Raw genomic sequence first — 27,997 nt, forward strand, 5'->3', positions numbered from 1 at the left:
ACATATCACAACTGCATTTAATCGTATACAAATTACAATGCTACAAAGCTTCATGCTAATCGGTTTCCAAATTCCAGACGCATCTTTTCTCGGAGAGATGCCTCTAGAACCTTCTAGAACATGCTTGTTGACTCTCAATCGCGTCAGCTCGTTCTAGAACATTCTAGAACACTCCAGTCGCTTTCTTGTCACGTCAGCTCGCGGCTGGAAGCTTCTAGAACATTCTAGAACACATTAAACGTTGAAGAGACGCATTTGTTTGCGGCGGGAAGCTTCCAGAACATTCTAGAACGTTCTAGTCTGTTCCCACAGACGCGTCAGCTCTTGGCGGGCGCAGTCTTTCCAACAAGGGAATGGCAACTCCAACTAGTTCTTCCCAAGCTGCTAGTCGTCTGCATGGTTCACAGTCACAATCTTCTAGCTCGCCATCTTCGAAACCTAGGTCTTCGCCGGAGCTGTGACAAGGAAACAAAATTGGGGATGAGAGCCTATTTTTGGGGATGAGAGCCTTTTTTGGGGATGAGTTAGTTTACATATAATTAGATATTATAGATATTTTAATATTATAAAGAGGAAAAGTTTGTAAGTATGTATGTATGTATGTATGTATGTATGGTTTTCACGCAAAAACTACTGGACCGATTTCAAAAATTCTTTCACCATTAGAAAGCTGCATCTTTACTGAGCAACATAGGCTATATTGCATTTTCAAAAAAATATGAGATCCTTACCAAAAATGCAATAATGTAACCCAAGGTGTAAAAAAATCCTCAATAACACTTCTGTCATCGCGTGCGCTGCGGAATCTATTGAAGATAGAACAAAAAAATGTTCTACGGTATTATAGAATGGATCAATATCTACAAGAAAGTCCGCGATACCATATGTCCATCTTCAGTAGTTATGTTACTACAACAACTTTTTTACGTTTTCAAAGTAACTAGAAGTGCCGACAGTAATCAAACCATGTTATCCATACACATATATTAATCCTTATCCCATTAAATGATGTTTTATTGTAGACTGTTTCAATACCAGCAAAATACTTTTTAAATGAAAAGAATTGGATATTCCATTCAAAAGATATAACGAATTTTTAAAAGTGTCAATCTACAGAAAATAGTAGGTATACTGTTCGAGCAGGCCGTAGTGCGGGGGTCACGGAGGTATTCTACCAATATGCGTCTTGACGGAACACAGTGGGGTTTTGGTCGGTAGGAATCCGACATAACCCACGGCCCCTCCCCCGGAGGCCGTGGGTATCTATGAAAGATTTCCCCACTAAAACAAAAAAAAAAGGCCGTAGTGCGGGACGGGGTAAAGGTGATTTTCATGTGATTAAAAATTAAACCTATAGTCCGACCTATAGTAGACTTTTCACTGTAACGATATCGCTATCTATGCGGGTGAAACCGCAGGGCATTGCTAGTTATAGATATTTTACGTATTTATTGACATCAATGCAATGACACCTATGCAATCCAGATTAAGGTAACAGAGATAACTATTTAGAAATTTTCAAAAATTAGAAAAAAAATCATATTTTAACTAGGGTAATAAAAGTGTTGCTATTGAATAGATATTTTAAGAAAAAGTTAAACAAATGATTTATATACTATAAATAGGTAAATTACCCAGTCCTGTCAGCATCTTCATCCGAACTAGGATCATGTAGATCGTGTTCCATACTCTTTGGGTTCATTTTTAATGTTTCTTGAATAGACTGAAGATCATTTTCTTGATTTATAGCAAACTGTACCTGATGATAAATAACAATCATTATTAGTTTATATAACTACATAAACGAAAAAACAATACAATTACAATTTTCAATAGAAGGCATCAATGAATCCACGCAGGTAGCATGCCTCTATTATTAAAGAATATAGATAATTACTATATATAAGAAGTAAGAACTCTACTAAACTCCTACCCCACTAAAACATATATTCCCGATAAAATTAAATAAAATGAAATAATTATAAAATCAGTAGATAAAGCGCTTACATGTTGTTTAGACAGTGATACGTCACTCCGCTCGGCCACGCAGGCCGCTTCACAAACACTGAATATCGAGTCGTCGTCTGAAAACGAATTCAATATCAAACATTCAATGACAGAATTGAAATGTTTTTTAAATTCAATCAAATGTGGTTGTTGAAAAAATAGGTATATGAACATATATGAACGTTAATACGTTACGTAATCGTAACGTTTAACTAGTCAGTATTCTTTAGAGTTTAGAGGCATCGAAAAAGTTCTAGTGGGACCAAACTGTTGCATAGTTTCCTAATGACCAATAGCAATACAGTGCAACATAAAACCCTAGGGTCCCTAGGACTGAACCAAATTGTATTGTAGGATATACATATTTCATAATCTGAGGGAAAATGTACTGCTAAAGATAAAATGGGTCGAAAATAACAATTTCAGTCATAAAATTATTATAATTTTTATGAATTAAAACTACATAAGTATGTATATTTTCTTGCTTTATTTTTTTCCAAATAAAAAAAAACAGTCATTGACCCCGACGTGATTTGAACACGCAACCTTCTGATCTGGAGTCAGACGCGCTACCGTTGCGCCACGGAGTCCTGTGTTATTACGACTAAAATTGTATAATATATTCTTATATCTATAGATATATATTATATAGGAATTTGTTTTATCTGTGAACGAAATGGTAATTGCCATACCTACATTATAAATACCGAAGTGCTATTTTGAATGCTATTGTTATTATTATATCAACAGTGATTATTATTTAATGTAGGTATGTTTGTATAAAGGAAAAAGGAAATTTGTGTGTAGATAATAAAAAACTGGACTTGCCAAATATTTATAGTACACCTACAATAGGTACCCATAGATTGAACGAATAAGTATATAAAATACTCAATATCTCCGTGTTCAAGTGTTAAGTAGTGTAATATTGGATATCACTTTGAAAATGATATCAAATTTAAAGAAGTCATTAGCAAATTATTATAACTTATCCGGATCCCTAATGAGTGAGTCATGATAAGAATAAGGTAAAACCCAAGACAAAGTATGCGTTTTTAAACGACGAAACGAAAACGTTTCGTCTTCTTAATCTGCTATTATTTAATTAATTACGCGATTGGTAATCCACGTGATTTATAATTTAAACTTTAAACACAATAAAAGAATGTAACGGCTCAAATGTTTGTTTTCAAACAAATGACATAACGTAAGCTATAAAAAATAAGCTATAATACATTCTTTATGAGGACACCGGGAAATATTGCCACTGGGTTATGCCACAACCATGATTGAAATTGAATTTAATGATGATTGAATGTAAGAGCTGCTTCCGGGTTCTGTGAAATATGTGCATATAGTCTATAGAGAGGTTTTTAAAAGATGCAAGATTATTGCGTTCTTTATTTTTCTCCGTTAAATTGAATAATTAAAATTTTTCAACTACGGATTTTCTTGCCAGTTCTTCTCCATAGATACCGCTTTCCAAATCGGTGGTAAGTGTTAATAAATGTTAAGACGATTCAAAAGTGCTTTTATAAGCAGTCTAATTGAATAAATTAATGTTTAAGTTTGAGTTGATTTTTTTCGGATTGTGCGCATGCGCGTTCCACAGCGCACGAGCTAGTAGCGCAGTAGTAAGTGCATCGGCTGCCGCGAGAGCTTGGGTTGCGGGTAATGTTAGTACTTCAGCGCCACAGCCCGCACCGCACACTCACAAGGAACCTCACCTATAGTACTATACTACATACACACTTACCTATAAACACAGCGAGCGCGTCACTAGCTCGCTGTACGGTATCCGCGTCAAGAGGTTTGTGCGCATGCGCGTTCCATAGCGCACGAGCTAGTAATGCAGCTGTTGGTGCGTCAGCAGCATGTGCAGCAGCTGTTAGCGCTTGGGCTGCGGATAATGCTCCTGCTTCAGCACCGCAGCCCGCACCACATACGTTCACGAGTAGACCGGCCGCTGCGCAACGCACACTTCCATCCTCTGTTGATAGAGAGCGTACATATTGCGAATAGCGAATGCATAATTATGCAGACATTGCGTCTGCTAGTAACTTCATATTCAGCGTCAATCATCACGACATAATATATTACAATTTCATTAGTTTACTTATATAAATATTAAAGCTCCATTGGTATATAAATGTAACAAAACGATTTTAATTAAACCTACATTTCAGATTAAAGCTTCTGCTTAAAATATCTCTCACACTGTCCCGATTTTTTAACTATATGATGAATGTTACCATGCGTGTGAAAGGCCGGCAGCACGTCAAGCGCGCCCTCCAGCACAAGCACCTGCGCCGCGCGCGCCGACCGCGACAGGTTGCCGAGTGCACGCAGCGCCTCGCACGCCGCAGGGCCTGAACCACGAGCCCATGCGCATGTGGCTGGTACAGGGCATTCCAAATTTAAATTATATTTACTTTATTATAACAGAGCAAGCAAATAAGTAGGCGGGTCACTTGAATCAAGTGATCACCACAATCCATAACGCCTAGTAATACTGGACAGATACCCACGAAGCTTGTAATTTATTTACATGACGAAGCCTCTCACTCTCCCACACTGGAATAAATACTGCTATAAGACATACCAGTAATCCCCCAACCTTTCTTGAGCTGAATAAAATACTTCTATAATAGACAGAAAATATTTATCAAGATGACAAAGTAAAATGGACAAAACAAATACAAAAAACTACCCCTGTTTGTAAATCTATTTCCAAGATAAATTTTTAGAAATACAACCATGTACAAACCTTTACACAATAAATCCAGCGTATCATCAATACGTCGCGGGGAAGGTGGTGGCTCGAGATAGAACGTCACATTGTTGAGTGTGGCTAGCGCCGCCATTGCTAACTCGTCTTGTCTTTCGCACTGGGATTGGGTTTCACTTTCTGGTTCTTCTGATGACTACAAGTTTCATATAAAAAAAAATCAAATTTTTATATAAAAAAAGGCTTGTGTACACATACTAAAATACATTAAAAATAATAAAAAAATATATTAAAAAAATATATGACAAGTTTAAAATTATATGTCGAAACCGTGCTAGAGCGCCTCCCTTTTGTTCGTAAAAAAAATTAGAAACACACAGTGAAGTACCCGCAATTTAGATATTACAGTATGAATTTTAATACACATCATATGCCTATCTTTGTAAGACCTGCAACTTGCAAACCTATGTGAATATAGTCATAAATAAAATAAAATACATAAAATAAATTACCTCATTGTTCAAAGATTTTTCAGCTACATCTAAACAAGCCAAAAGAGCCCGAATTGTTCTTTCCGCGTGTGACTCCGCTATGCTCTTCCCAACGCTCTCAGCAAGACATAAGTTCGCTACGATTCTGACTGTCTGAAAAATGAAGATTTTTGTAAAAGTTTATGATGCACAATTAAAAATTATCAGATACTTAATCATTTATTAAATTACCTTGATTAGCATATCTTCGTTAGATCCATCTGACCCACCTAGGTCAGAACCTAAAAAGTTATTTATTAGCGTTATTTTTTCTTAAAGTTATATTTTTATTATTTTTAAAAATTAAAACCATTAAATTTCATTAATTACATAAGAGATACTTGCCCACTAAATGCAGGTCTGGATCTGAATTAAGATCCCGTGCGTCGTTCATGTTACGTTTTGTGTATGATTCCAAAATTGTTAATAACACATCGATGCTGTTCTCTTCATTGTATATCTGTGCCATAAAAAGCATGTTAAAAAATAAAAAAAGCTTATTAATGAGAAGACACATATTTACCCATTATGATCTGGGAAAATTTTGTAAAACATGTTTTTGTTGGAAAGTCCTTTTAAAATATTCACAAGAAGAAACCGTTTCAAAAGTATAATGAATTTTATATTTCATTTACAGTTTTGTAGCTCCTGATGTGCGTGAACTTCAATTTTTTAATATATTTGTTGTTGTTACTTTACCTGTTAAATTTACTTTAATTACGTCAAAATAACGTAATAATGGCTAATTTTAAAAATTGTAGGGTAGTTCACACACCCGTATCCTAGCTGTCTCGTCCGCGGCGGCCATATTACCGAGCGTGTACGCCAGTCGCACGGCGAGCGGCGCGCGGGACGCACACGCCGCGAGCGCGGAGAGCAGCGCGGTAGCACTGCGCGGGTGTGCGCACAGCCACTCGCAACACGCGTCGAGCGCTGATAGCACGCTGGGGGGTCATATTAGAATGATTGGAAATTTTTGGAGGAATCGAAAAAAATGTTATAGGAATTATGAGAACCGGAGTACCGAATTAGCGATAAGGCTGTCGAGATATTTCGACTTATCGGGATAAGAATAAAAAATATATTGAGATTTAATCGAATATGGTTTGTTTGGGAAAGACTCATGAAAATGAAAAAATAAAATAATAAAATTACCATTGAAAACATTTTTAATATTGTAGCTTTAGAGCGCATCTGTAACAATAGTAGCCAGTATACCCTTACCTAAGACACCTGGCAACATTGGTAAGCACGTCCCTATCAGTGTGCAGGCGCAGCGCCGCGAGCAGCTCAGCGAGCGCGCCGCTCGATACAAACGAGCAGGCATACTCTGTTGCATTCGCAAGGTTTCGAAGCGCGCCTGTTACTTGGTATAGCGCGTGTATCGCTTGTTCCGACACGTGCCGCGGCCGCTCCGCTTTCTGTTGAGAGTTGTGTTTGAATTTTTTTAAAGGAACATGATTTTATATTTGTTTTCGGTGTTTCGGTATACGGTTTCACAAATTGTGTATGGAAGCAATAAAATTCTGTGATATAATGATTTATTAAGATTAGTCTGTTTTCTTGTTTCCACTGTAAATTATAGCAGGCTTAAATATTAGTGTACTTGTAATGTCTCTCTGTATATTCTAATTTAAAATGTATTTTGTAAATTTTATTTGTTAGTTAATAAGTAGTTTCACTATGCACGATGTGTTCACTAATTTCGGAATTACAACGCAAATGTTTTTAGTTAATAGTTTTTAAGCCTATTTGTGTCAATTCCAAGTTGTGAACCAAATAAATAATTAAAAAAAATGTGTGCATGTAGTAAACTCACGGCGGTGTTGAGTATCTTGAGGTGCAGCGCGGCCAGGTGCAGCGCGCCGGCGCGGTGCGCGAGCGCGCAGAGCGCCGGCTCGAGCGCGAGGAACCGCAGCGCGCCCGCCGCGTACACGCAGCACTCGCTCTCCGTGAGCGGCTCGGCGCGACCGCAGCCCTCCACCACCAGTTCTGGTGGTTTTTTATTTATTTATTTATTTATTTATTTATTTATAATTCTTTATTGAACAAAATATGAGAAAACAATAGTATGCAAAAAGAAGTATAAATACAAAAGCATAATTTGCCCAAAAGGCGGCCTTATTGCTAAACAGCAATCTCTACCAGGCAACCTGGCGGGAGAGGAAATGCAAGAAGATTATGGGATAGTGCAAAAATACAAACAAAGTATTAATGCAAAAACAACAAAAATAAATATATAATTTTTATTATTATTAGTAGGTAAAAAAGACGGGTTGCACTGGGGGAGTGCCGGCAGAAGTGAAAACTTGATTATTAACGTTGAGCATGTTTTGGAATGGTATCCGTCTTACACTTTTTCGATCAGGTCACGTGTCCTGACGCGAGTTTTAAGATTTTATACCCATTACAGAAAAAGTGCTCAACGCCGCTAAAGAAGTTTTCACTTCAATAATAATAAAATATATTTATTGAAAACAAACGAAATTGACGGAAAGACATAAAAACAGCACATGATGACCGAAGAGTCCACCTACTGGTCTCTAAAGTCCAGTAGGCGGTCTTATCGCTCACGAACGATTTCTACTAGACAATCAAAAAACTAAGGAGGGTTGTGCAGTATGAGAGGTATTCGTGTTATACTTAAAAATGGGTGACATGACAATGTAATCTTGTACAGGGAATGTTTGCAAAAATCCGATCCAGCAACACCGGCCACATTGCACTGGTACATATTAGTAACATGAGAGTGAAATGTGTGAGAAAGTAAATATGATCGACAATTCGCACCCGCGTATATTATTACCGACCACCATAATGTGTTATAATGCTAGAGAAAACGAAATATATTTATGAAGTACTTTTCAAATTACAGGTTAAGGATAAACTAGCGGAGTAAGTAGATAACAATAAGATAGGAAATATAGCTCAAGTGACAACGAAGGAATTACTAAAAGAATGGTCTGAAAATAAAAGCACGTACCTAAAAGATTGCTATTCTTAAAGAAATGGTCATTTTTATCATTCCTGGCAATTTTGAACACCAATTTGCATGCTGCTGCAAGGTGAGGTCCTGTTACGCGCATCTAGAAACATATAACTACATAATTATATCCTTTATAGTGGAAATCAAATATCAAACTATTAAATACTAATGATTTGCCTAAAATTCCATCTGTACTAAAGTTCCTGTCCAAATATTTTTGTATATTACCAATTAATAAAATCTCTATCTCAATTAATAAAAATTACGGATGAAAAACTTACCGTAAGCATAGCTCTGGCAATAGCCACCAATACTTCATCATCCTCATCTATATGAGTGTATAAAGACCTCAAAACAACCTCTAGCAAATTATTAGTTGGTGTGGAAACCTCAATTTTCTTCTGTAACGCTTTTAGTAGTTCCAGTGTACGTTCCACATCGCGGCTCTTTTGGGACAACGCTTCGGAAAGTTCTAGAACCGTCATTCTGTAATAAGTTTATAATTTAGGTATAAGGAATGTTGTAATAGTAAATGGTTGAATAAAAAACTTGCCAAAGCAAGATTCAAAGATACCAAAATCGTCGCCTTACTACATGACGTGACGGTATTCCCATGTCGCGACTTTGACCAATTTTATTCTCAACGGAAGTTTCACTTCAAAAACTCACTTATCATAATTCTCATATCTAGTTTTCGGCAGTTGCACGGCGATCTGTTTGATTCCAACATCCCCCAGTTCCCCCATGCTGATGTCACATGACGCAGACTTGCCCATCGCGAACTGTCTTCTTTTTTCTGGACTTAACGCTGCAAATTAATTAAATATGTTTTAAATAAATAATAAATAAATATAAATAAATACGTTAATTCAAAAATAAACCGCTATTTTAGAATTTATTTAACATTGTTAATAAAATACTTACGAGAAAATCGCCCTATGAATGTTAAGTAAAATTATAATGTTTCTTACATTTGTTTGGTAGAAAGTTCTGCGTGTTGTAGTATGTAGCGTCTCCCGATGAAGATCCAATTGGTTTAGTTGAAATCGCTTGTGAAAGATCGCTTTCACAAGAGTTTACTGAAAATGTTCAATTCACAACAGTTTTAAAATATAATATTAGAGATAAAAAAAAATATCATAGGTGCGACTTTTTTGATATTTTGTAAAACAACTTGTTATAGCCGGAGTTTTATTTTTATTTTAAGTTATAAAAGTCAACTTCACTATTCCAATTATTTTTCTTTTCCACATTACCCAGGGTGGACGATATTTAATTCAAAATTTGTCGATTTTAGTGTAAAATTCGAAGATTTCTACTTACTAGTACTTTCACTATTAGAAGTCGTATTCCTCCGATGTAGCGGTTTACTCTTACCACTGAGATGAGGTAGCTTTGGGAAGCCGCTCCATTCTGTGGTCGTTTTGTCCAGTGGTGCTATTTTGTTGCGATTCTAAAATGTTCGTTGTTAAAATAAACTTAAAATTAGTGCTAAACTATTTGAGTAATCACAATAGATACATAATTACTCTTGAATTAGCACTCTTGATTTCAAAATATCCATAGACAAGAGAAAGAGCAAAACTACACTTTTAAGAATTCACAAAAATATCATTTCAGAGACATTCTAATACCCAGAGAAGTTCTTTAAAAATGATGTTAAGGCTGATGAAATTTCTATCAAAAATTTTCAATGAAAGGGGAATTAGGGGGGGGGGGCTGGTAAATGAAATTGGTATAAAAAATAAGTAGAAAACGAACCAAAGATTTTTTCTTCATATCATTATGTGTATCGTTTATTAGTGTAAGATCATCTTCGTCAAGGCCTGCGATGCGCGCTCCGGAAGACACCAGCTCTTCAGTGCTTTCAGCTAATGTCATGTATTTGAGACTGAGAAGAAATGATAAAATTATAATATACCTAACTACTTAATTATTTAAAAACAATGCTCTAACAAGCAATTTAAATGATGCAGATGCATAGGTTTTTTATTGAGAGCATTTTTTTTTATTTTGAAATATGTGGTTCTTCCCTTTACGATATTTGGGATAATTCATTGCACGAAACACAATGCTTATCGTTAGTGTGTCAAGGGACAAAGTAGTTATTACTCGAACAAAAAAAAACAGATTTTTGGGAGGTTTTGAATTTTGAAAGTAACTCATGGTTTTTTTTTCGTTTATTTCGCACTTGCTTAGTTTAAAAATGTGGAAGTACCTACGGTCACCCGTATTTAACTTATTTTTCTAGAATTGAACAAAAACAACTAACTCAAAAGAACTAGGCGGTCTGTTCTTCTTTGTGCGTTCGTTGAAAAGTGTCCGCTGCGGTTCGCGCGGTGTGAACGGACGGCGCGTGCGAAGCGGGCGAAGCGCGCCCAGGCTCGATCCACTTGGACTCATCTCTGGAATTACATATTATTTATTTATTTAACACTTTATTATACATATTTTTATAAAATTGAGAAGTAAATCTCATACAGCTGTATGCTCATAATATGTATAATGGGGTGGCCTTATCACTTCAGAGTGATCTCTACCAGGCGACCCCTTAGGTAAAGGATAAGTGTTAGCTGTATAAAGGGATATAATACGTATTTTATTTAATACGTTAAGATAAGTACAATACAATAATACAAGTAATAAGGAGTAATAGTTATTTTGATACAGTATTTGTGGCATGTGTAATAATTGTTCGTGTCGATCAGTATTTATTAATTTAAGGATATTCATTTCAGTAAAATTATCGTAATGCAGACATTTGTCCGTATTCAAAAGTCCGATTTGGTACTTCTCAATTCACAAAAATACATCAAAAAAGGCGGACTTTAAAAAAAAATAATTTCTTCAGAGGAACGACGTAAACAAATTTCGGAAAATTATTTTGTTACCTAATTGTCTTTATTGTGACGTAAATTAAACTCACACTATTCTGTGCTCACACGTAACAACAGTGAAATAAAATCAATAACTGCACCCGATCTTAAAACCGATGAAAGAATATAATATTAATTCTATTCACATACAGAACACACAGAAGATTATTAATAAATAGACAAAAATAAAATACCTATAGAAAGCTTATTAAAATGAAACTTCTTTAAAAGCTGAGTGCCTCCTTGGAAACGGATAACAAGCCATTGAAATTTGACCTTTGATGTTGTGGATATCGCGAAAGGCAAAGTTATTTTTATAACATTTCCATATAAAGGAAAAAGAGCGTTTTATTCATAAAAAAATATTAATTCTCTACAAATACTATGTTTCAATCTATTTTTTCTGATTATTCCTTAAATTTTGCGCGCTATCAACTTCGGCATCCAATACCGTCTGATTCCAAAAGACAAAAGGATTTACAATTATGATGCTCATTTTCTAAATTCTTCTTCTTTGTTTATGGCCCCTATTAGTTGTGTGATGTACTTAAATAATACTGAGCATAATTTAATTAGGTACTTACCTATATTGCAAAATTTACAAAACATTTTAGATAATCGAGTTTCGAACCTACATGAAATTACAAAATACCAGCATAGTTTATTTCGCAAAAATATACAGAATGCACATTATAAAAGGAAGTAAAAAGGTAAGTAAGTAGGTATATCAAGTATTTTCTACTCAAAAATAAAGTAGCAAGGTGCCTCGTCTTCCGCATATTTCTATAATACCTTGACTGTTACCTTCTTTGCTATTTTTGGGTTTATAAGCTGAAAAACATTCTTGAAACTTAAGTACATAAACAGCTATAGGTACTTACCTATATATGCAATTTACATTTTCGTAATACTACCATTAAGTAAGTAGGTAGTATATATGTCACGGCTAAAGGTAGGTGAGAACATAAACTTAAGATTAGCCGGCTAAACTTAGGTTTATTTTCGACGAGGTGTTAATGTTAGTTTGTTCTATCTTTAGCCGGCTAAACTTAAGTGTAACCGCAGGCCCGTGGCTAAAAATGTCGGGGTGGGTAGATTTGGTTAGCGCCGGGCCGGTGGAGGGCTTGAGGGGCCCGCACAGTGCCAGAAAACACTCGCCCTGTTCCTTACATGTATTATAGTAACCAAATCTACCCACCCCGACTCAGGGCAGAAAGCTGGTGGCTAGGTTAGGTTAGGTTAGAACTCTTAAGACCCGCACGAGCCGAGCGAGCGCAGCGAGCGTGCTGCGGCAGCAGCCGGCGAAGTGCCAGAAAACACTCGCCCTGTTCCTTACATGTATTATAGTAACCAAATCTACCCACCCCGACATTTTTAGCCACGGGCCTGCGGTTACACTTAAGTTTAGCCGGCTAAAGATAGAACAAACTAACATTAACACCTCGTCGAAAATAAACCTAAGTTTAGCCGGCTAATCTTAAGTTTATGTTCTCACCTACCTTTAGCCGTAACATATATATAAGCAAGCAAGTATATAAGCCATATTTTTTAGTCTGAATTTAACGGATAATACAGCACTTTATGCTGGTGTAAGTTATAAGAAATTCAGCACAATAAACTGTAATAAAATCAGTATTGAGGTAGCGTGACCCGACCGCGTTAATACTGATTGCATGGCGAAATGTGTTGTGTCGTGTGAATAAAAGAATCACTGATATATTTTATGAGCCACAAAGGAACCATATAATCGAAATCAGAAACCCTTAAATGGGTAATGAAACTTTATCCTAGATTTCTTATATTTTGCTCCCATTTAATGCTAGGTATTAAAAAAATTGTATTATAATAGCGAACGTTTGTAAGAATGTATGTTTTTATCCTATCACGTGAAAACCACTGAACAGATTCTGATGATACTTGCCGATGGTGTAGCTTATGTATGATGCATTGTAGACAACCTCCTCCTTTTGCCCGCGGGTGAAACGGCGCGACACAACTACTAATTTCACATTAGCACGCAAACACATAACTTATCCAGTTATCCCCCAACGTACCTATAGTAGGTATTAGAATAACTATGTGCCCCTACCAAATACTTATTAAAGCGACTAATAAAAATTTCACTACAAAATTTTACCTCCACTTATGGCTGCTCGGGCTTCGCTTATGATCTCTGCGGATGTCTTCCGTCGAGGGGGCACGTAGAACGGTGCGCCTTGCCCCCGCCTTGTACCGCGCTCCATTTTACAACCTTTTAAGTTAAATTTTCAAAATCATAATATTTTTAGTTTCGATTGGTTTAATTAACCCTTAAAATGCCCCATGTTCAATTCTGTTTAATTTCAAACAAATGGATTTTATTGGTACCAACTACCAAGCATAAAGATAATAGTTACCAACATTAATTATTTAGCTAACTGACGATTGCAAGGAAAAAGTATGAATGAAATAAATGAGATATCTATGAACGGGCTTATAAATCTGCAACATATTGTATTTAATTAAAAATATTCTCGTGATATTTAATTAAAGAAATTGTTACAGATGTGAATTTTTGAATAAAGAACTAAAACTTCTTTTTAGGATTTTTTAAGGAAAGTGGCAGAGGAAACCTTGTAAGTATATCTTGTAAAAAGTATGAAAACAAAAAAAAACATTATGAGTGTAATTTACAAACAAAAACGAATACTTTTACATAATTTGCATAGAATAATTCCGATTACTTATTACTCAACTTTACGTATCGCTAATAAATGAGATCAAAATATACCTGAGTTTTTTCAGGGCAAAAAGTTTAAAAATTGTGTTACATTTGCGATAGTTTCTAACTATTAATAGTGTCTGAGGCGGGCGATGCGACACACGTTTCACGGTATACTGAAGTCTGGACTTTTCTCTATTCCTATAACTTAATTTTCTTTTGTTAACTTCCCGGTTCCCCTATTCATTTTGATATGACATTAATTTCACAAGTTAAGTTTAATAATAATTACCTACTAATTACAATAATATGATCTAATTAACAGCTTTTTTTTACATTTTTAAATTACGCGTCATTCTTCCAACGGTTTTTAAATGTGTTTCATACATTTCACACATACATATTTTGGTTTTCTTTTCAGGGGTTTAGAATCCAAAGGACTTTCATATCAATAAATTGTTATTAATTTATCAGAGTCTTGAGTGCAATGATAAGGTTCAAATCGATTTTTCCTCGGGTGCTCTAGTTTATATGCCTTGTTGCCGTGGATACTATTTTCAAACATTCCTGACACGTAATTAGTGAATCAAGGCATTATTTGTTATTTGAACGTAGCCCTGAGTCTTTGTTTTGTTTGATTTATTGTCCTTTTGAGCTTTTCTGTTTCGGTATTTATTATTATATTCTGTCTTCAATTATGTATCTACTTATTTAATTTTCCTGTTACTTAATTTGAATAGCTTTACTCAATAAATTGACTTAATCTAAAATGTAAAGCTATTCAGTAGTTGGTACATGTTTTATATTATATTATACATATAAAAAATACATACAGCTACAGTCGAACATAATATTATGGAGCTCCCTCCAATTTGTTTTTGGCAGGTGGTTAAAAAGAACGTGAACGAAGGAACTTTAGTTTTTTGACGAAGTAAAAATCTGCATATTTCTTTTTAATTCTTAGATCCTTTAGATCTATCAATAAAATGACCAAATTATTTACCTTAACAGTTTAAAGGCATCTCATGTCGATATACTTAAATTTTCATTTTAATAATATTAATTGTAATCATAGAAAAGGTTTACTTTCCTCAATTCAATTCAATATAATTTTTTGGATGCTCCTATTTGAAAGATTCACTGTATGATGTATATCGACAACTTTATCAATTTTGACAAATTAATGAAAAACAATTATAAAAACTCATATATGGTTGTGTGCTACTAATATGTAAAGTTTCTAACTGAATGTTTGTGTATTTCTAGAGCGTATTTTTCGGAAATATTAAACATAATATGTATCATGAAAATTCCTTTGATAATTAATTTAATTGTTTATGCGTTTTAGGCATTTTCCAATATTCAATTTTCCTATTAATGCCTACTACTTACATTAATATCTATATTCATCACAATATTCAGTCTAAATGGGAGCTCAAATATCCGATAAATAAAAGTTATCATGACAATAATTATTCTTTGTTGTGGAAATATTTTATAAGTAGGATGAATAATTCATTTTCGTGTTTAATTGACAGTTTTGAATAACGTAGTCTATAATTACTTAATCTGTGGTCAGAATCAGTTGTCACTTGTCAGTTGTTGATTGTCATCGTGGATACCTCAGTCCTCAGAGCAATAAGGTGGATTGAGGTGGATACTGCCTACTGGATATCCAATTTTATTTTGGTGGTGTTCGTTGTGTTTACAAACAAAAGATTTTTTTATAAATAATAAATGACTGAATTGTAGTAATACATTTTAATCTATAATATTATATTAACCTAGCCAATAAAAAAATGACAGACGATACCCAATTGAGCAAGTTAGAAGATTTATGCAGACTTTGCCTGGAAGGACCAGGATGTGTTGATATTTTCAAGACTTATCGGTAAAAATTTAGAATGTGGACCGTCAATGGGGGGGCGGGGAGGGGGAGGGGAGGGGAGGGGGGTCGGGGGGAACTCCTAGGTACCACCCCCCACCGGCGCAGACCAGTAGTTCCTGAGATATTCAAGGTCAAAGTTTGAGGTTATAATTGGGCCTAAAGTTACAAATAATGGATGGTAGGATAAACCTTTCCCTTCCCTCCACTCCCAAACTCCCTCCAGTTTCACTATACTGCTTCTGCTTCTGCTCCAGCGCTGCGGGAAGTGCAGCCCTATCACCCTTGCGTAGCTAAGTACAGGCACTTAACTCGCCTTCGCAGCTTCGGCTGTTTGGTCGCCTTCGGCGACCAGCCTCAGCCGCTTCGGCTCGTACGGTGCCTGCACTTAGCTACAGCGGGTGAGGGCTGCTCTCCCTCCGCGCTTCCGATTTTTTACATACACTCTAGGGGTAACAGCGGAAGGACCACGTGGAGTCGGGGTTGACAGATTTGGTTATGTGACTGTTCATCTTTTGTGTAATGGATTTATGTGTGTTACATTACCCATAATTGTTATTGTTAGAATTACTAACTTAAATTGAATTAGAATGAAATGTAATTGAACTGAATTATTAATTAATAGCCGAGATGATATGTAAACTAGTGTTTTGTGTAGGTAATGTCTTTATCTCTACTAAAATACTTTATTTAACTTTGTGCATTGTTATTATTATCCAATTATTTTAGAGGAAATATAATAATCCACAATTATTTTAATGTAATAAAAATTTATTGAATTCTATAAACATACTCCACAGCTTTTAATAACTCTTCAAAAGGATCTTTGTGATAAATTCTTATAATATTACTATCAATTTATGTATTTTATAAAGTATTATTATGATAAAAATATCTCTAAAGCTGTATATGTGAATCCTTTGCTAGTGACAGGCATCTGTCAACGTCAAAATTACGAAAATTATTACAAAATTATACAAATTTGTTTATTTTATTATAAAAAAAATAAGCGGCGTCGCAGGTTGAAACTTCGTAAAATTACTTCTCATAGTCTTATCTTATTGCTATAAAATCGCTGATATCCAACTCGACGGTCCACATCCTAAATTTTATCCGACTTATCTCTTACCGCAAAATATTCAGTCGTGTACAGGGGTCGAGGTACATATCTCATAATCTAAAAATAATAAATTGTTTAGCTGCACAAAAAAAAATTAAAATTTATGAAATTTTCACAGGTTGTCTTATCAGATAAACTACCGAAAACAGTGTGCAAAACTTGCTTTGATATTGTTAATAGAGCTCATCGTCTTCGGTTAACAGCAGCCGCTAATGACAAGCATTTAAAAGCTCTATTCAACACTATAAATTATCTTGAAAATATATCGCCACAACTAAAAGAGGTATATATTTTTTATTATATATCTGTTTCCTATGTATCATATAAATGCACATTTACACGCCTTTACATGCTTTTCACCAATTAAGAAATTAAACCTGGTGTTGTAAAGTTACTTATGTTCTCAAAAAAAATGGCAAAACTCCATTTCCATATTCTATTCCTTTACATAATTACTTTAATGAATTACATTTAATTTTTTAAAGAATTCTGCTGAAAGCACTAGTGCTGAAGAGAGTATATGTGTGAAAAAAGTAAAAATAGGTGATGAAACTGAGGATAATAACATCGGTTTAGATCAGAAATCAAATGAACAACCATCCAAAATAATCAAAGTTAGATCAGATTTATTTGAAAATAAGGTGAGCATTATATTTGACGACATTTTAAGTGAATCACTGTTCTTGGGGACACTGGTAATAAAATTATTTTAACTACTAAAAATTAAGCAATATTGTGAACAGAATTTAAACTCTTATCTTATATTCAGAATATTGGTGATGTGGAACAAATAACAGATGCAACATCAAACAATACATATCTCAAATCACATAGAAAAAAAAAATTCCATCACTATGAAGAAGAATTCAACAAATTCAGAAGAGATAGCAAGCTACAAAACAAGGAAATGAGAAGAAATATTAGGCTACACCAAAAAATAGTACAAGTAGGTACCTACATACAGAGTAAAATATACCTAGACAATAAGTTTTCGACCAAATTAGGAATAAGACAACAAAATTTGACTCTAATAAGATATGATATTTATGCTTCTTCAATTTGTAAACAACTTTTTCAAAACGATTCAAAGAAAATTCTGCTTAAAAATGTTTTGAACATACTACATAATATTATATAGTTTATTGAATTATTATAGGAATCCAAAGCTCCACAAGTATCAAAAGAATCTGAGGAAGATGACCCACTTGAGTGCAAAGTATGTATTTAAAATTTTTATTGGGACTTTTGTTACTAAATAATTATTAAATTTGACATGCCCGTATATTATGATAATGATACAATTTTATGAATTATTTTCAATTTTTGACCCATCTACAAATTTATTAAATTTATCAATTAATTGAATTAGAACAATGTTAGGTTTAATATTTATCCCTTTTTCATTTTGATTATTACCTAATCGTCATTTTTTTTTTGAAAATTTGTAATTATAAATCTTCATAATTTTTTTTTTTTTTTTTTTTTTTTATTATTGACATCTGCGATCAGTCAACGGACTATGAGCAGATATTTGAGCGTCAACAGTCAACTGTCAACACGCGCAATTGTGCTGTTGGAGATTTATTTAATTATATGTGTTTAAACTTTGATATTTTATGTGTGAACATTATTAAAAGTGACTCTTACCAGTGATAATCCTGTGACATTATTAGTAGTGCATAGTGTTCAGTGTTTATCCAGAAAAACTGTGATTAAAATCAAAATCGTGACATTCCGTTTTTTCAAAGTTTTTCCACTACCCTCATATTTTTTGATAATTATTTTATCCATAATGTCATAATGTCATTTGACGTTTGGAAAATTAATCATTATTGTTGCCATATAATAAATTTAAATTTGCCATGAATGGAAAAAATAGTAGTAATTTTACTGGAGCTAAAAATCAAGCTCCTGGCCAACAAGATAAGAATTCAACTCAAAGTACAATATCACCTAAGAAACCAGTGCGTGGTAATATTACCAATAATAAGAAAACCCTAGCTCAACAAGTATTTCACCCATCTCTTTTTAATAGACAGAGATCTATTTCACTTACGGATTCGGTATCAAAAGAATGCGCAGGAACATCGTCTACCTTACTAAGTTCAGAGCTACATTCAAACACCGCAGAAATGCCTGGTCCAGATTCTGAATCGCTTACCTCTGAAAAGCAGCCACCGGCTTGGCAACGCGTCCCTTGGAGCAAAAAACGAAAAGTTTCTGAGCTATCACCACCCGGACCTTCAACTCAAGTTGGAAATAGGTTTGCTAACCTACCCATCGATCTCACTGAAGATGAGAATAATGCGCCAATTCCAGTGAGCAAGCCTCCCCCCATAATTCTCTATGGCATTGAGGATCTTAATGAGCTCACAAAACTTATAAGTTCAACTGTAAGTCGATCTGAGTTTAACTACAGAATAGTAAACAAAAACATCATTAGAGTAATGATGAATACTATAGAAAGCTACAAGAAAGTTATTTCGGTTATACGAGAAAACGGTTTAATCGGCCATACATTCACACCTAAAGATTCCAAATGTTACCGTTTTATCATCAAAAATCTTCACCACAGCACACCGCACGAAGCTATTCGAGAAGCAGTTGAAGGTTCCAACAACAAAATTGTAGGTGAAATTATTAATGCTCGCTATGGCCCAGAGAAATTACCAACGTCTACTTTCTTTGTGTGTGTTGAACAAAGTATAAATAATCGCGAAATCAAGAATATTCAATATATCTACAACCAAAAAGTTAAGATAGAAGATCCACGTAAATCTAATTCCATTGTGCAATGCCAGAGATGCCAACAATATGGACACTCCAAAAACAATTGTATGCGTCCGTACAGATGCGTCAAATGTGGTGAAGGACACAAAACCTCAGAATGTATGAAGAAAGATAGATCAACACCGGCTAAGTGCGCTTTATGTTCTTGTAATCACCCGGCCAACTACAAAGGATGTGAAGTATATAAAGAGATTTTAGCACGCCGTAATAAACCTCGGACTACAAGGACCAACCATAACAATATTACAGCTCCGCCCACTGCTAGCCTCAATAATGTGCCAACCCCAAACGAAATGCATCAGAGAACTTATGCCTCAGTTGTTTCTGGAGAAAGATATAATAGCAATCAAGAGCTAAGGCAGGACACCCAGGATCAAAACAACAAGTTAGAACATATCCTAATAAAACAAAGTGAAAAGCTAGATATTCTCATTCAACAAATAGGCTCCCTGGTGAGTCTTATCTCTACCCTCATTTCAAAAATTACAAAATGACTTCTCTTACTATAGCTGCCTGGAACATCAACGGCATTACTCCCAACACAAATGAACTAGAAATATTTCTTAAAGAAAACAGGATTGACGTCTGTCTTATCTCTGAGTCACATACAACAGAAAGAAGTCAAATATGCATACCTGGTTTTTGTGTTTATTTTACTTCTCATCCCGATGGCGTTGCACATGGTGGTTCTGCAGTTGTCGTAAAAAATAGTGTAAAACATTGTCTATTGGAACCTTTTCCTGCAAAACACCTGCAGGCTACAACTGTAAGAGTAGAAGACCGTCTCGGTGCTATTAATATCTCTGCTGTCTACTGTCCGCCTAAACATAGGATTAGTGATGATATGTTCACCTCGTATTTTCGCACTCTTGGTAAAAGGTTTATATCAGGAGGAGACTGGAACGCGAAACACACACATTGGGGCTCTCGGCTTACGTTAACCAGGGGACGCGAACTTAAAAAATCTGTGGACATTAATCATCTATCAACATTGTCAACAGGAGAACCCACGTACTGGCCCACGGACAATAACAAAATTCCGGATCTTCTCGACTTCTTCATCATAAAAAATATCTGTCCAAAATACACTCAAATCGAATCCAGTCTTGACGGATCTTCAGACCACACTCCAATTATATTAAGACTTAGTATAGGTATTATAAATCGCATTACAAATAACGACACGCTTTTCAATCATAAAACAAATTGGGTGAACTTCAGACAATACCTTGAAGAAAATATCACACTAAAACTTCAAATGAAGTCGGCAGATGAAGTAGATAATGCTTGTCTTTATATTACAAACCTCATTCAAGTGGCTGCATGGATAAGTACTCCTGAACTAAAACACAAAGCATATAATACTCCTACTCCTATTGAAATTCGTGAAAAAATTGCTGAGAAGAGACGACTTCGGAGAGTCTGGCAGACATCCAGAAATAGAACAGATAAAAGTCGCTTAAATCGTGCTATTAAGGACCTTAAAAATCTCCTAAAAGAAGCCAGGGATAATTCTCTAAAAAGCAATCTCGAAAGGATGTCTCCTGAAGCTTATGGAGTCCACTCGCTCTGGAAAGCAACTAAAAATATTCCACAACCTCAGAATTGTTCTCCACCCATTAGATCAAACAACTCATGGGCGCGCACTGATCAAGAGAAAGCTGATGTCTTCGCAAGCCACCTAGCTAACATCTTTAAACCAAATGAACCTAATTCACCTGTGGATTCCGAAATAGACACCATCCTTAAGCAAGATGTTCAACTTTGTCCACCCCTGCGCCTAACAACGCCACGTGAGCTATCCAGACTTATCTCTATAATGGACTCCAAAAAAGCTCCAGGCTTCGATTTGATTAACGCTAAGATCCTAAAAGAACTCCCACGAAAAGCTATCGTCTTCCTCACTATTCTCATAAATAGCTCTCTTAAAATATCGTACGTTCCTGCTCTTTGGAAAATATCGCAAATTGTAATGGTTCCCAAACCTGGCAAACCAGCTAATGAAACACAATCTTATCGTCCTATCAGCCTTACTCCGATCTTATCCAAGCTATGGGAAAGAGTAGTCCTGCATAGATTGAAAACAGAACTACAGCAAGTTCAGTTGATTCCAGATCATCAATATGGTTTCCGAGACCAGCACTCCACGGTAGAACAGGTTCATCGCGTTTACCAAATTATTAGGGAATGTCTTGAAAATAAGGAATACTGCTCGGCCGCCTTCCTCGATGTCCAGCAAGCTTTTGATCGAGTGTGGCACAGGGGTCTACTTTGCAAGATCAAACTGTTTTTACCTCACTCCTATTACTTACTTATTGAATCTTACCTCAGCGAAAGGATGTTCCAGGTAAAGGTTCATGATGCCAGATCATCTCTCTTCGCTTGCTTAGCTGGTGTCCCTCAAGGATCTGTACTAGGCCCGGTCTTATACAATATTTTCACTAGCGACCTTCCCCAACACCCAGGGGTATCTATAGCAACATTTGCCGATGACGCCGCATTTCTAGTATGCAATCCAGATCGAGAGAAAGCTAGCTATATTCTTCAAAATCAGCTAAATAAAACCCAAGATTGGCTAGATAAGTGGCGCATAAGAGCAAGTGCGCCTAAATCACATCACATCACATTTGCACTTAGACATGGTCTCTGCCCGCCTGTCCATTTGGGCCAAGAAACTCTACCACAGTCTAATTGCGTGAAGTACCTCGGCTTCTACTTGGATCGTAGGCTCACCTGGAAAGATCATATAAAGAAGAAGAAGACAGAAGTTAACTTCCGCTTCAAAAACTTACTTTGGCTCTTGGGTAGACAATCCACACTTTCTCTAGGCAATAAACTTAGAGTGTACTGCGCAGTAATAAAACCTATTTGGACATATGGTATTCAACTCTGGGCCTCCGCTAGCGAATCCAACCTAATGTGCATGCAAAGGGTGCAAAACAAAATCCTAAGAGTGCTCACAGCAGCTCCATGGTTCACTCGCAACTCTGAAATTCATGAGTACTTAGAAATGCCTACAATTAAGGAGGAAGCTACAAAATACCTCAAGAAGCATAAGCAAAGACTTGTAATGCATCCTAATCCGCTCTCCCAGCAATTGCTGAAACTAAAGCCCAGGAAACGTCTGAAAAGAGCTAATGTTGATGTTGAGCTACGTTAGAAAGGGGAATTAGGGCACTGGTTCTGGTTCTCAAATCGCCAAATCATTCTGTCCAAATCTTCATAATGAATTTAAAATTTTAAATAATTGAATAGTGTAATAATGGACTTTTTACTAATAAATAAATATTTTAACCCATTGAGCCCCAAGCGGCCTGATCAGTCCCAGACACAATAGATTTTCTATTATGTCTGTGGTTCCCGGGCTAGACAGATTGAATTAGTAAACAATTTCCTCATATATAATAATATTTACCATTTTTTTCACAGACATGTGGTAAAACGTTCCTAACACGAAAAAAGTTATACTTACACAATCGTCTACATAATAAAACACATGAATGCACTATAAAAGACTGTGGCAAGAAATTTGCAACAAAAGGAGACTTACAAAAACACATCAGAACACACACAGGTGAAAAACCATACATGTGCTGTATATGCAAGAAACAGTTTGCTCAAAGTGGCACTTTGAAAATTCATTTGGAAACTGTTCATAAAGTGTGTAAGGTGGAAATATCAGTACCATTTGGTGAAGGTAGTGTTGAAGTGTCACCAATTTTTCAAGTCATAGGTTGATTATATTCAAGTGACCATGTTTAGGGTGCTTTTTCACAAAAGATGTACGAGGATGCGTAGCGAAGAATGCGTTTGTAAATAACCAATAATATCTCCTCATTTATTTTAAACTTTGAAGCAAGTAGCGCTTGAAGCGATACTATTGGTTATTTACAAACACCTTACAAACACCTCCCTCACTATGCATCCTCGCACATCTCTGGTGGAAACGCAGCCTTAACCGTAATTTTTTTTTACTCAATAGGAATCTGTTCAAGGAACATAAATGTACATAATCTTTTTAATGTAATAAATTAACCCATTGAGCCCCGAACGGGCAGATCCGACCGCGACACAATAGATTTTCTATTGTGTCTGTGATTCCGGGGCCTGATGGATTATGCCTACATACAATAGAAATATAATGTATGAATTTAGAATGAGGAAAACATGTTATTTTAGTATGTTTTTGTGTAGTGCCTATGATATATACCACATATATAAAAATGTATGTGTAACTCAGAAATAAAAAATAAATATAAGTAACATTTATTTCCCAATTAACATTAGTATTTACATTTTTATTATAATGTATATAAATACATTTAATTGTAACAATTTCTATTAAAACAATGGATTACAAAAGAAAGCTTAACGGATAAAATTTAACAGAATACAAATGTCTACTTTTAATTATTAAATGCTTTGAAATTATTATTCTAAAAACTATTTACCAAAGTGGTATTTCTCTGAAATACGATTATGTATTACAAAATGTGTGTAAACTGTAATATCAGCTACACAAAGTTTTTGAAGAGAAGCTTATTTAGGCGCGTTGAGAGTAAAATTTCAAGGTCGCGTCGCAATACCGTCACAATTCACATTATGGAATAAGGCGACGTTTTTGGTATCTTTGAATTTTGTCAAAGAAGTTTCTCTACTGACACGTGTGCTCGACACACGCTCTTTTTTTTATATAACTTAAAATTTTAAATATCTATAAAACAATGCAAGATGTAATCTAAATAAAATTCACAATCAAATTTATTGCTATATCATATTATTCTTTAATTATTTTTATTCACTTTACATAATATTTTGATAATCTTTTATAAAACCTTTCTTAGCTTGTAAATATTTTCTACATTTTTAATTGTTATACAACCCATCAAAAAAACCATGTTTAAAGTTGTTTGACACATATGCTTAAAGCCGCGTATAAACTAAGCGCGGCAAACCATCGAACATAGGCGCGCGCGGCGGCCGCGCACTATGTAGACGGGATCGCCGCGCGCGGCGACGCGAACATTGCCGCGCTCGAACGTGCCGCGGGGCGATCCGCTCACTGTCGGTTTTTGAGACCGCATCAAAGGAGCTTCAGGCGTTCGCTCGCGCGCCGTGTGGACGGTTTGTAGTTTTGGTGATTCGGCTCGCGCGGCGTCTACGTAAAAATGGACAACGAAAAGTGCCGTTTACTAATACAATTGTATGGCGCTAATGAATTTTTGTGGAACAGCAAATCCTCCCAATACCACAATAAATCGCTGAGGTATGATGCGTGGGTAGAAATCAGTAAGAAAATGGATATACCTATTCCTGACTTGAAAAAGAAAATGACTACACTTTTGGCGTCCTACAGAAGAGATGTTCGTGATGGATCGCCTGCCACGCGCGGCAACTACGTTCAACTTAAAATATATCTACATATTGGCTCGCGCAGCAAATGAACGTCAACTCTGGTCGAACATTGGCTCGCGCGGCTGCCGCGCTTAATTTATACGCACCTTAAGAGTAATTATGTATTTTTTATAGAATCTCAATGTTAAATAGAAAAATTTTACATTTTTGCAAAAACAGTGGTAATATTCAAGTCGAAATAAACGGGTTTTTACAATAAATTATTTTTATGATACATACTGGTTTTATTAGTTTTCCTTAATAATAATAGATAAGTTTTAATGGAATGCATATAACAGCATGAGGAAGGTGCACACACCAACCACTCCACCAATGATGAGTGAATCTCTCCGTTTCCTTGCATTTATCCTGAACATTAAGCTGTTCAGCATTGGGAACCTGAAATAATCCAATGAGTTGATAAAAAAATATGAGCTAAATAAAAAAACTACATATATTTTGTATGCCAAATTGAATTATACAGCAGGATTTTTGAGTCTGAACTGACAGTGTACTAAATTGAGGGCTCACTAATATTAAATTGATCACAATAAAATGTGTCTACATTGCGAAAGTATTTGCTTGTCTTATGGATTATGGAGCAATTTTATGGTATGATTTTTGTGTATGAAGATAGTTAAGAGGCTAGAGAGGCTATTAAAATGACCCTCAGCTTAATAAAATTCTGTAAACAGTTATTTAAAAGTCATGGTTTAAACTAAATTGCGAGTAATAGCTAGTACAAAATAATTACCTATTTGTAATGTCGTTAAAGCGTGTCTGCATCCGTTTGAATGTTTGCCGCTGTGACGTCAGATGCTCTCGCGCCTCCATCGCTATATTTAACTGCTCATCAACTAATATGTGTGAACTGTAATAAATATAATTAAAAAACATTAAAATATTCCCAAACACATTTCATACTAGTTTTTTTTTAATTATTTCATTGTAATAAAAAACATTGACTTTTTTCCTTAACCCTATCATTTTCATACATTTTAAAAAAGTGAATACCTTTCCAAATTTTCTAACTTTCATATTAACAATACTATGCTTTTAGACTTAAGTAATTGTAATAATTTGTAAGAATAATTTCAATAATAATCTTATATATAAAAATGAATCGCAAAATGTGTTGGTAAGCGCATAACTCGAGAACGGTTGAACCGATTTCGATAATTCTTTTTTTATTATATTCCTTGAAGTACGAGGATGGTTTTTATGTAGAGAAAACGTAAATATGTACCACGGGCGAAGCCGGGGCGGACCGCTAGTAATAAAATAAAAATGACTGTGATAATCATTTATTTATTGTGTTTTAATCATATTTTCATACAAATACATACAAGAGTAACTTTCGAATATACCTGTGCAAATGATTGGCTTCCTTTGCATACTGATCCCGTCGACTGAGCCCAGCAGAAGTGGTGGGAGTAGGACTTCCACCTCTGAGTAACTCCTCTCTCTCGCGACGAGCGTTCACGCGCGCTGACGTTTTGGAAAACTCTTGTTGATAGTCCTGTAATGTTGAGTGATAGGAAAAATAATAGTTTGTATACAAAAAATTCTAATAAACTATCATTTTTTGTTTTTGAAAAAATTGTTTGTTTTACTAACAAATGGATCTGCAATATCCGAATTTAATGCTAAATAAATAAAAGAAACTGAATAATACTGTTACAATAATATGGACTAATCCTATAACTGGATGTGAAATATTTATTTTATTGGTGAAAAAAAAAATACACAATTATTAGGTAAGAGAATATCAAAAACAGTCAGCCAATTACAAGTTAAAGAATGTCCATCTGTCCTTGAAAATTTGGTTAAAAGCAGTTTAGCATTTTTGATAAAATAAACACACAGATTTTCTTATCAATTAAGGAAAACTGTTATAACTTTATTTTTAGACATTTTTTTATATTTTTATCTGAAATTTTGCTAGCAAATTTTTTGTTTAAGATCTAGAAGTTCCATTGCTAAGTCAATAGTGATTTTTTAAACTAAAAAATATTTACCAATAGAATTTCTCTGTGCCTTTTCAATGTGTGCATTGTTGCCGCTCCACTGGGTGCTATGTCTGCCATTTTGTCATTAATTGCTGATAACTGCAAAAGCATTTCATATAGAATTATAATAATTGATGAGAGTAATTCATGAATTTCATTATGAATTTTTAACATAGAACCTAATAACTAGTTACCTACTTCCTATAGATTATTATGTCTTTTTTTAGTTTCATTTTCATTTATTGTTACATATTACTTTACAATAAAAGGATTCAGAGTCTAGTTCACAGTTGAATCTGTTTTTCTTAGTTTGCCATTGCAAGTGAAGATTAAACTTTGATAATATTGACAAACATAGAGATAATATTGATAGACATATTTGCCAATATCAAATATTGGTAACAAGGGAAGAGAGAAAGTAATATAAATGTTTTTATAGAAGTATTGAAGATGTATGTACCTTGTTAAGCAGTTGTTGGAGCTCCATAGTCATAGTGTCAAACATATCATCGCTGTTTATTAAGGGTGCACTCTCAGAATTAAGGCTTGAGGATCCTGTGCTTACCCCTAACTTGCTGAAGGCAACTAACTTCACGTCAATATCATTTTCTAGCAGGCGAGCCTGTTTTCTTAACTCTGAAAGATAATTTTGACATTTGCCTTGATAATAATGTTTGAAAGAAATGTTTTCCCATGGGTACTTTATTATTAAATGCTACTGCAAAGCCAAATAAATACTATGCAACGTCATAAGCCATTATTTATCAACGTTTAAAGTACGGTAATCTTCAAGCTTGGTTCATACCTTCCCAAGAAGAGCTTGACATATTATTCATTTTTATGATATTCTATTTCGCAATAGATCGTCGATATTTGTTTAATACTCGCACTTTATTAATTTTTCTTGCGGTGAATATATTATTATCACTTTCATCACAAGAAACAACCAGTCGTCATTGGTCGTCATTCGT

General features: G+C 35.0%; 3 protein-coding genes and 1 non-coding gene across 5 annotated transcripts; 1 reads left to right on the forward strand and 3 right to left on the reverse strand.

Annotated features, from left to right (window-relative positions):
• Positions 1–20: 20 nt before the first annotated feature.
• LOC149479003 (armadillo repeat-containing protein 2) lies at positions 21–15,045 on the reverse strand. Its single transcript, XM_089708470.1, has 21 exons — positions 14,832–15,045; positions 13,265–13,378; positions 10,524–10,656; positions 10,013–10,142; positions 9,571–9,704; positions 9,223–9,314; positions 8,921–9,059; positions 8,533–8,737; positions 8,249–8,351; positions 7,085–7,257; positions 6,490–6,686; positions 6,041–6,209; positions 5,611–5,725; positions 5,458–5,507; positions 5,248–5,379; positions 4,775–4,931; positions 4,260–4,403; positions 3,764–3,997; positions 2,008–2,084; positions 1,635–1,759; positions 21–455 (listed from the first exon to the last, which is right to left on the reverse strand). Exons 2-21 carry the CDS (start codon positions 13,368–13,370, stop codon positions 296–298), a joined length of 2,775 nt encoding a protein of 924 aa, XP_089564596.1. The 5' UTR covers positions 13,371–13,378; positions 14,832–15,045; the 3' UTR covers positions 21–295.
• TRNAW-CCA (transfer RNA tryptophan (anticodon CCA)) lies at positions 2,526–2,597 on the reverse strand. The gene has a single exon. It is a non-coding gene; the product is annotated as a tRNA-Trp (tRNA).
• A 403-nt stretch (positions 15,046–15,448) lies between the features above and the next one.
• Positions 15,449–23,765, forward strand: LOC149479005 (uncharacterized). Its single transcript, XM_089708982.1, has 7 exons — positions 15,449–15,710; positions 16,829–16,874; positions 16,952–17,116; positions 17,319–17,474; positions 17,603–17,779; positions 17,990–18,049; positions 23,053–23,765. Exons 1-7 carry the CDS (start codon positions 15,628–15,630, stop codon positions 23,359–23,361), a joined length of 996 nt encoding a protein of 331 aa, XP_089565108.1. The 5' UTR covers positions 15,449–15,627; the 3' UTR covers positions 23,362–23,765.
• A 108-nt stretch (positions 23,766–23,873) lies between these two features.
• Positions 23,874–27,982, reverse strand: Gos28 (golgi SNAP receptor complex member Gos28). Of its 2 annotated transcripts, none has more exons than XM_089708983.1 (7): positions 27,832–27,982; positions 27,487–27,662; positions 27,036–27,125; positions 26,385–26,536; positions 25,772–25,888; positions 25,125–25,416; positions 23,874–24,545 (listed from the first exon to the last, which is right to left on the reverse strand). In XM_089708983.1, exons 1-6 carry the CDS (start codon positions 27,860–27,862, stop codon positions 25,296–25,298), a joined length of 687 nt encoding a protein of 228 aa, XP_089565109.1. In that variant the 5' UTR covers positions 27,863–27,982; the 3' UTR covers positions 23,874–24,545; positions 25,125–25,295. The 2 variants fall into 2 exon arrangements, with proteins under 2 accessions (XP_089565109.1, XP_089565110.1); XM_089708984.1 differs by having other exon boundaries at positions 25,121–25,416.
• Between the last annotated feature and the right edge of the window lie 15 nt (positions 27,983–27,997).

The sequence above is a fragment of the Colias philodice genome, chromosome 21 (assembly GCF_061535455.1).
Source record: "Colias philodice isolate Cphi_HAF_F1 chromosome 21, ilColPhil1 Martin Lab GWU primary, whole genome shotgun sequence".
In the NCBI taxonomy this organism is placed as follows: Eukaryota; Metazoa; Arthropoda; class Insecta; order Lepidoptera; family Pieridae; genus Colias; species Colias philodice.

Excerpts from the sequence above, each read along its gene's own strand:
- Gos28 (XM_089708983.1), bottom strand. The coding sequence starts at position 27,862 with ATGAATAATATGTCAAGCTCTTCTTGGGAAG. Across the intron at positions 27,126-27,486 it reads TCCAACAACTGCTTAACAAG|TTATCAGCAATTAATGACAA; the intron begins GTACATACATCT and ends ATGCTTTTGCAG. Across the intron at positions 25,417-25,771 it reads TTTAACGACATTACAAATAG|GTTCCCAATGCTGAACAGCT; the intron begins GTAATTATTTTG and ends GGATTATTTCAG.
- LOC149479005 (XM_089708982.1), top strand. The coding sequence starts at position 15,628 with ATGACAGACGATACCCAATTGAGCAAGTTAGAAGATTTATGCAGACTT. Across the intron at positions 17,475-17,602 it reads CAGATTTATTTGAAAATAAG|AATATTGGTGATGTGGAACA; the intron begins GTGAGCATTATA and ends TCTTATATTCAG. Across the intron at positions 17,780-17,989 it reads TACACCAAAAAATAGTACAA|GAATCCAAAGCTCCACAAGT; the intron begins GTAGGTACCTAC and ends GAATTATTATAG.
- LOC149479003 (XM_089708470.1), bottom strand. The coding sequence starts at position 13,370 with ATGGAGCGCGGTACAAGGCGGGGGCAAGGCGCACCGTTCTACGTGCCC. Across the intron at positions 8,738-8,920 it reads AGATATGAGAATTATGATAA|AATGACGGTTCTAGAACTTT; the intron begins GTGAGTTTTTGA and ends AACTTATTACAG. Across the intron at positions 3,998-4,259 it reads GCCGGCCTTTCACACGCATG|AGGATGGAAGTGTGCGTTGC; the intron begins GTAACATTCATC and ends CTCTATCAACAG.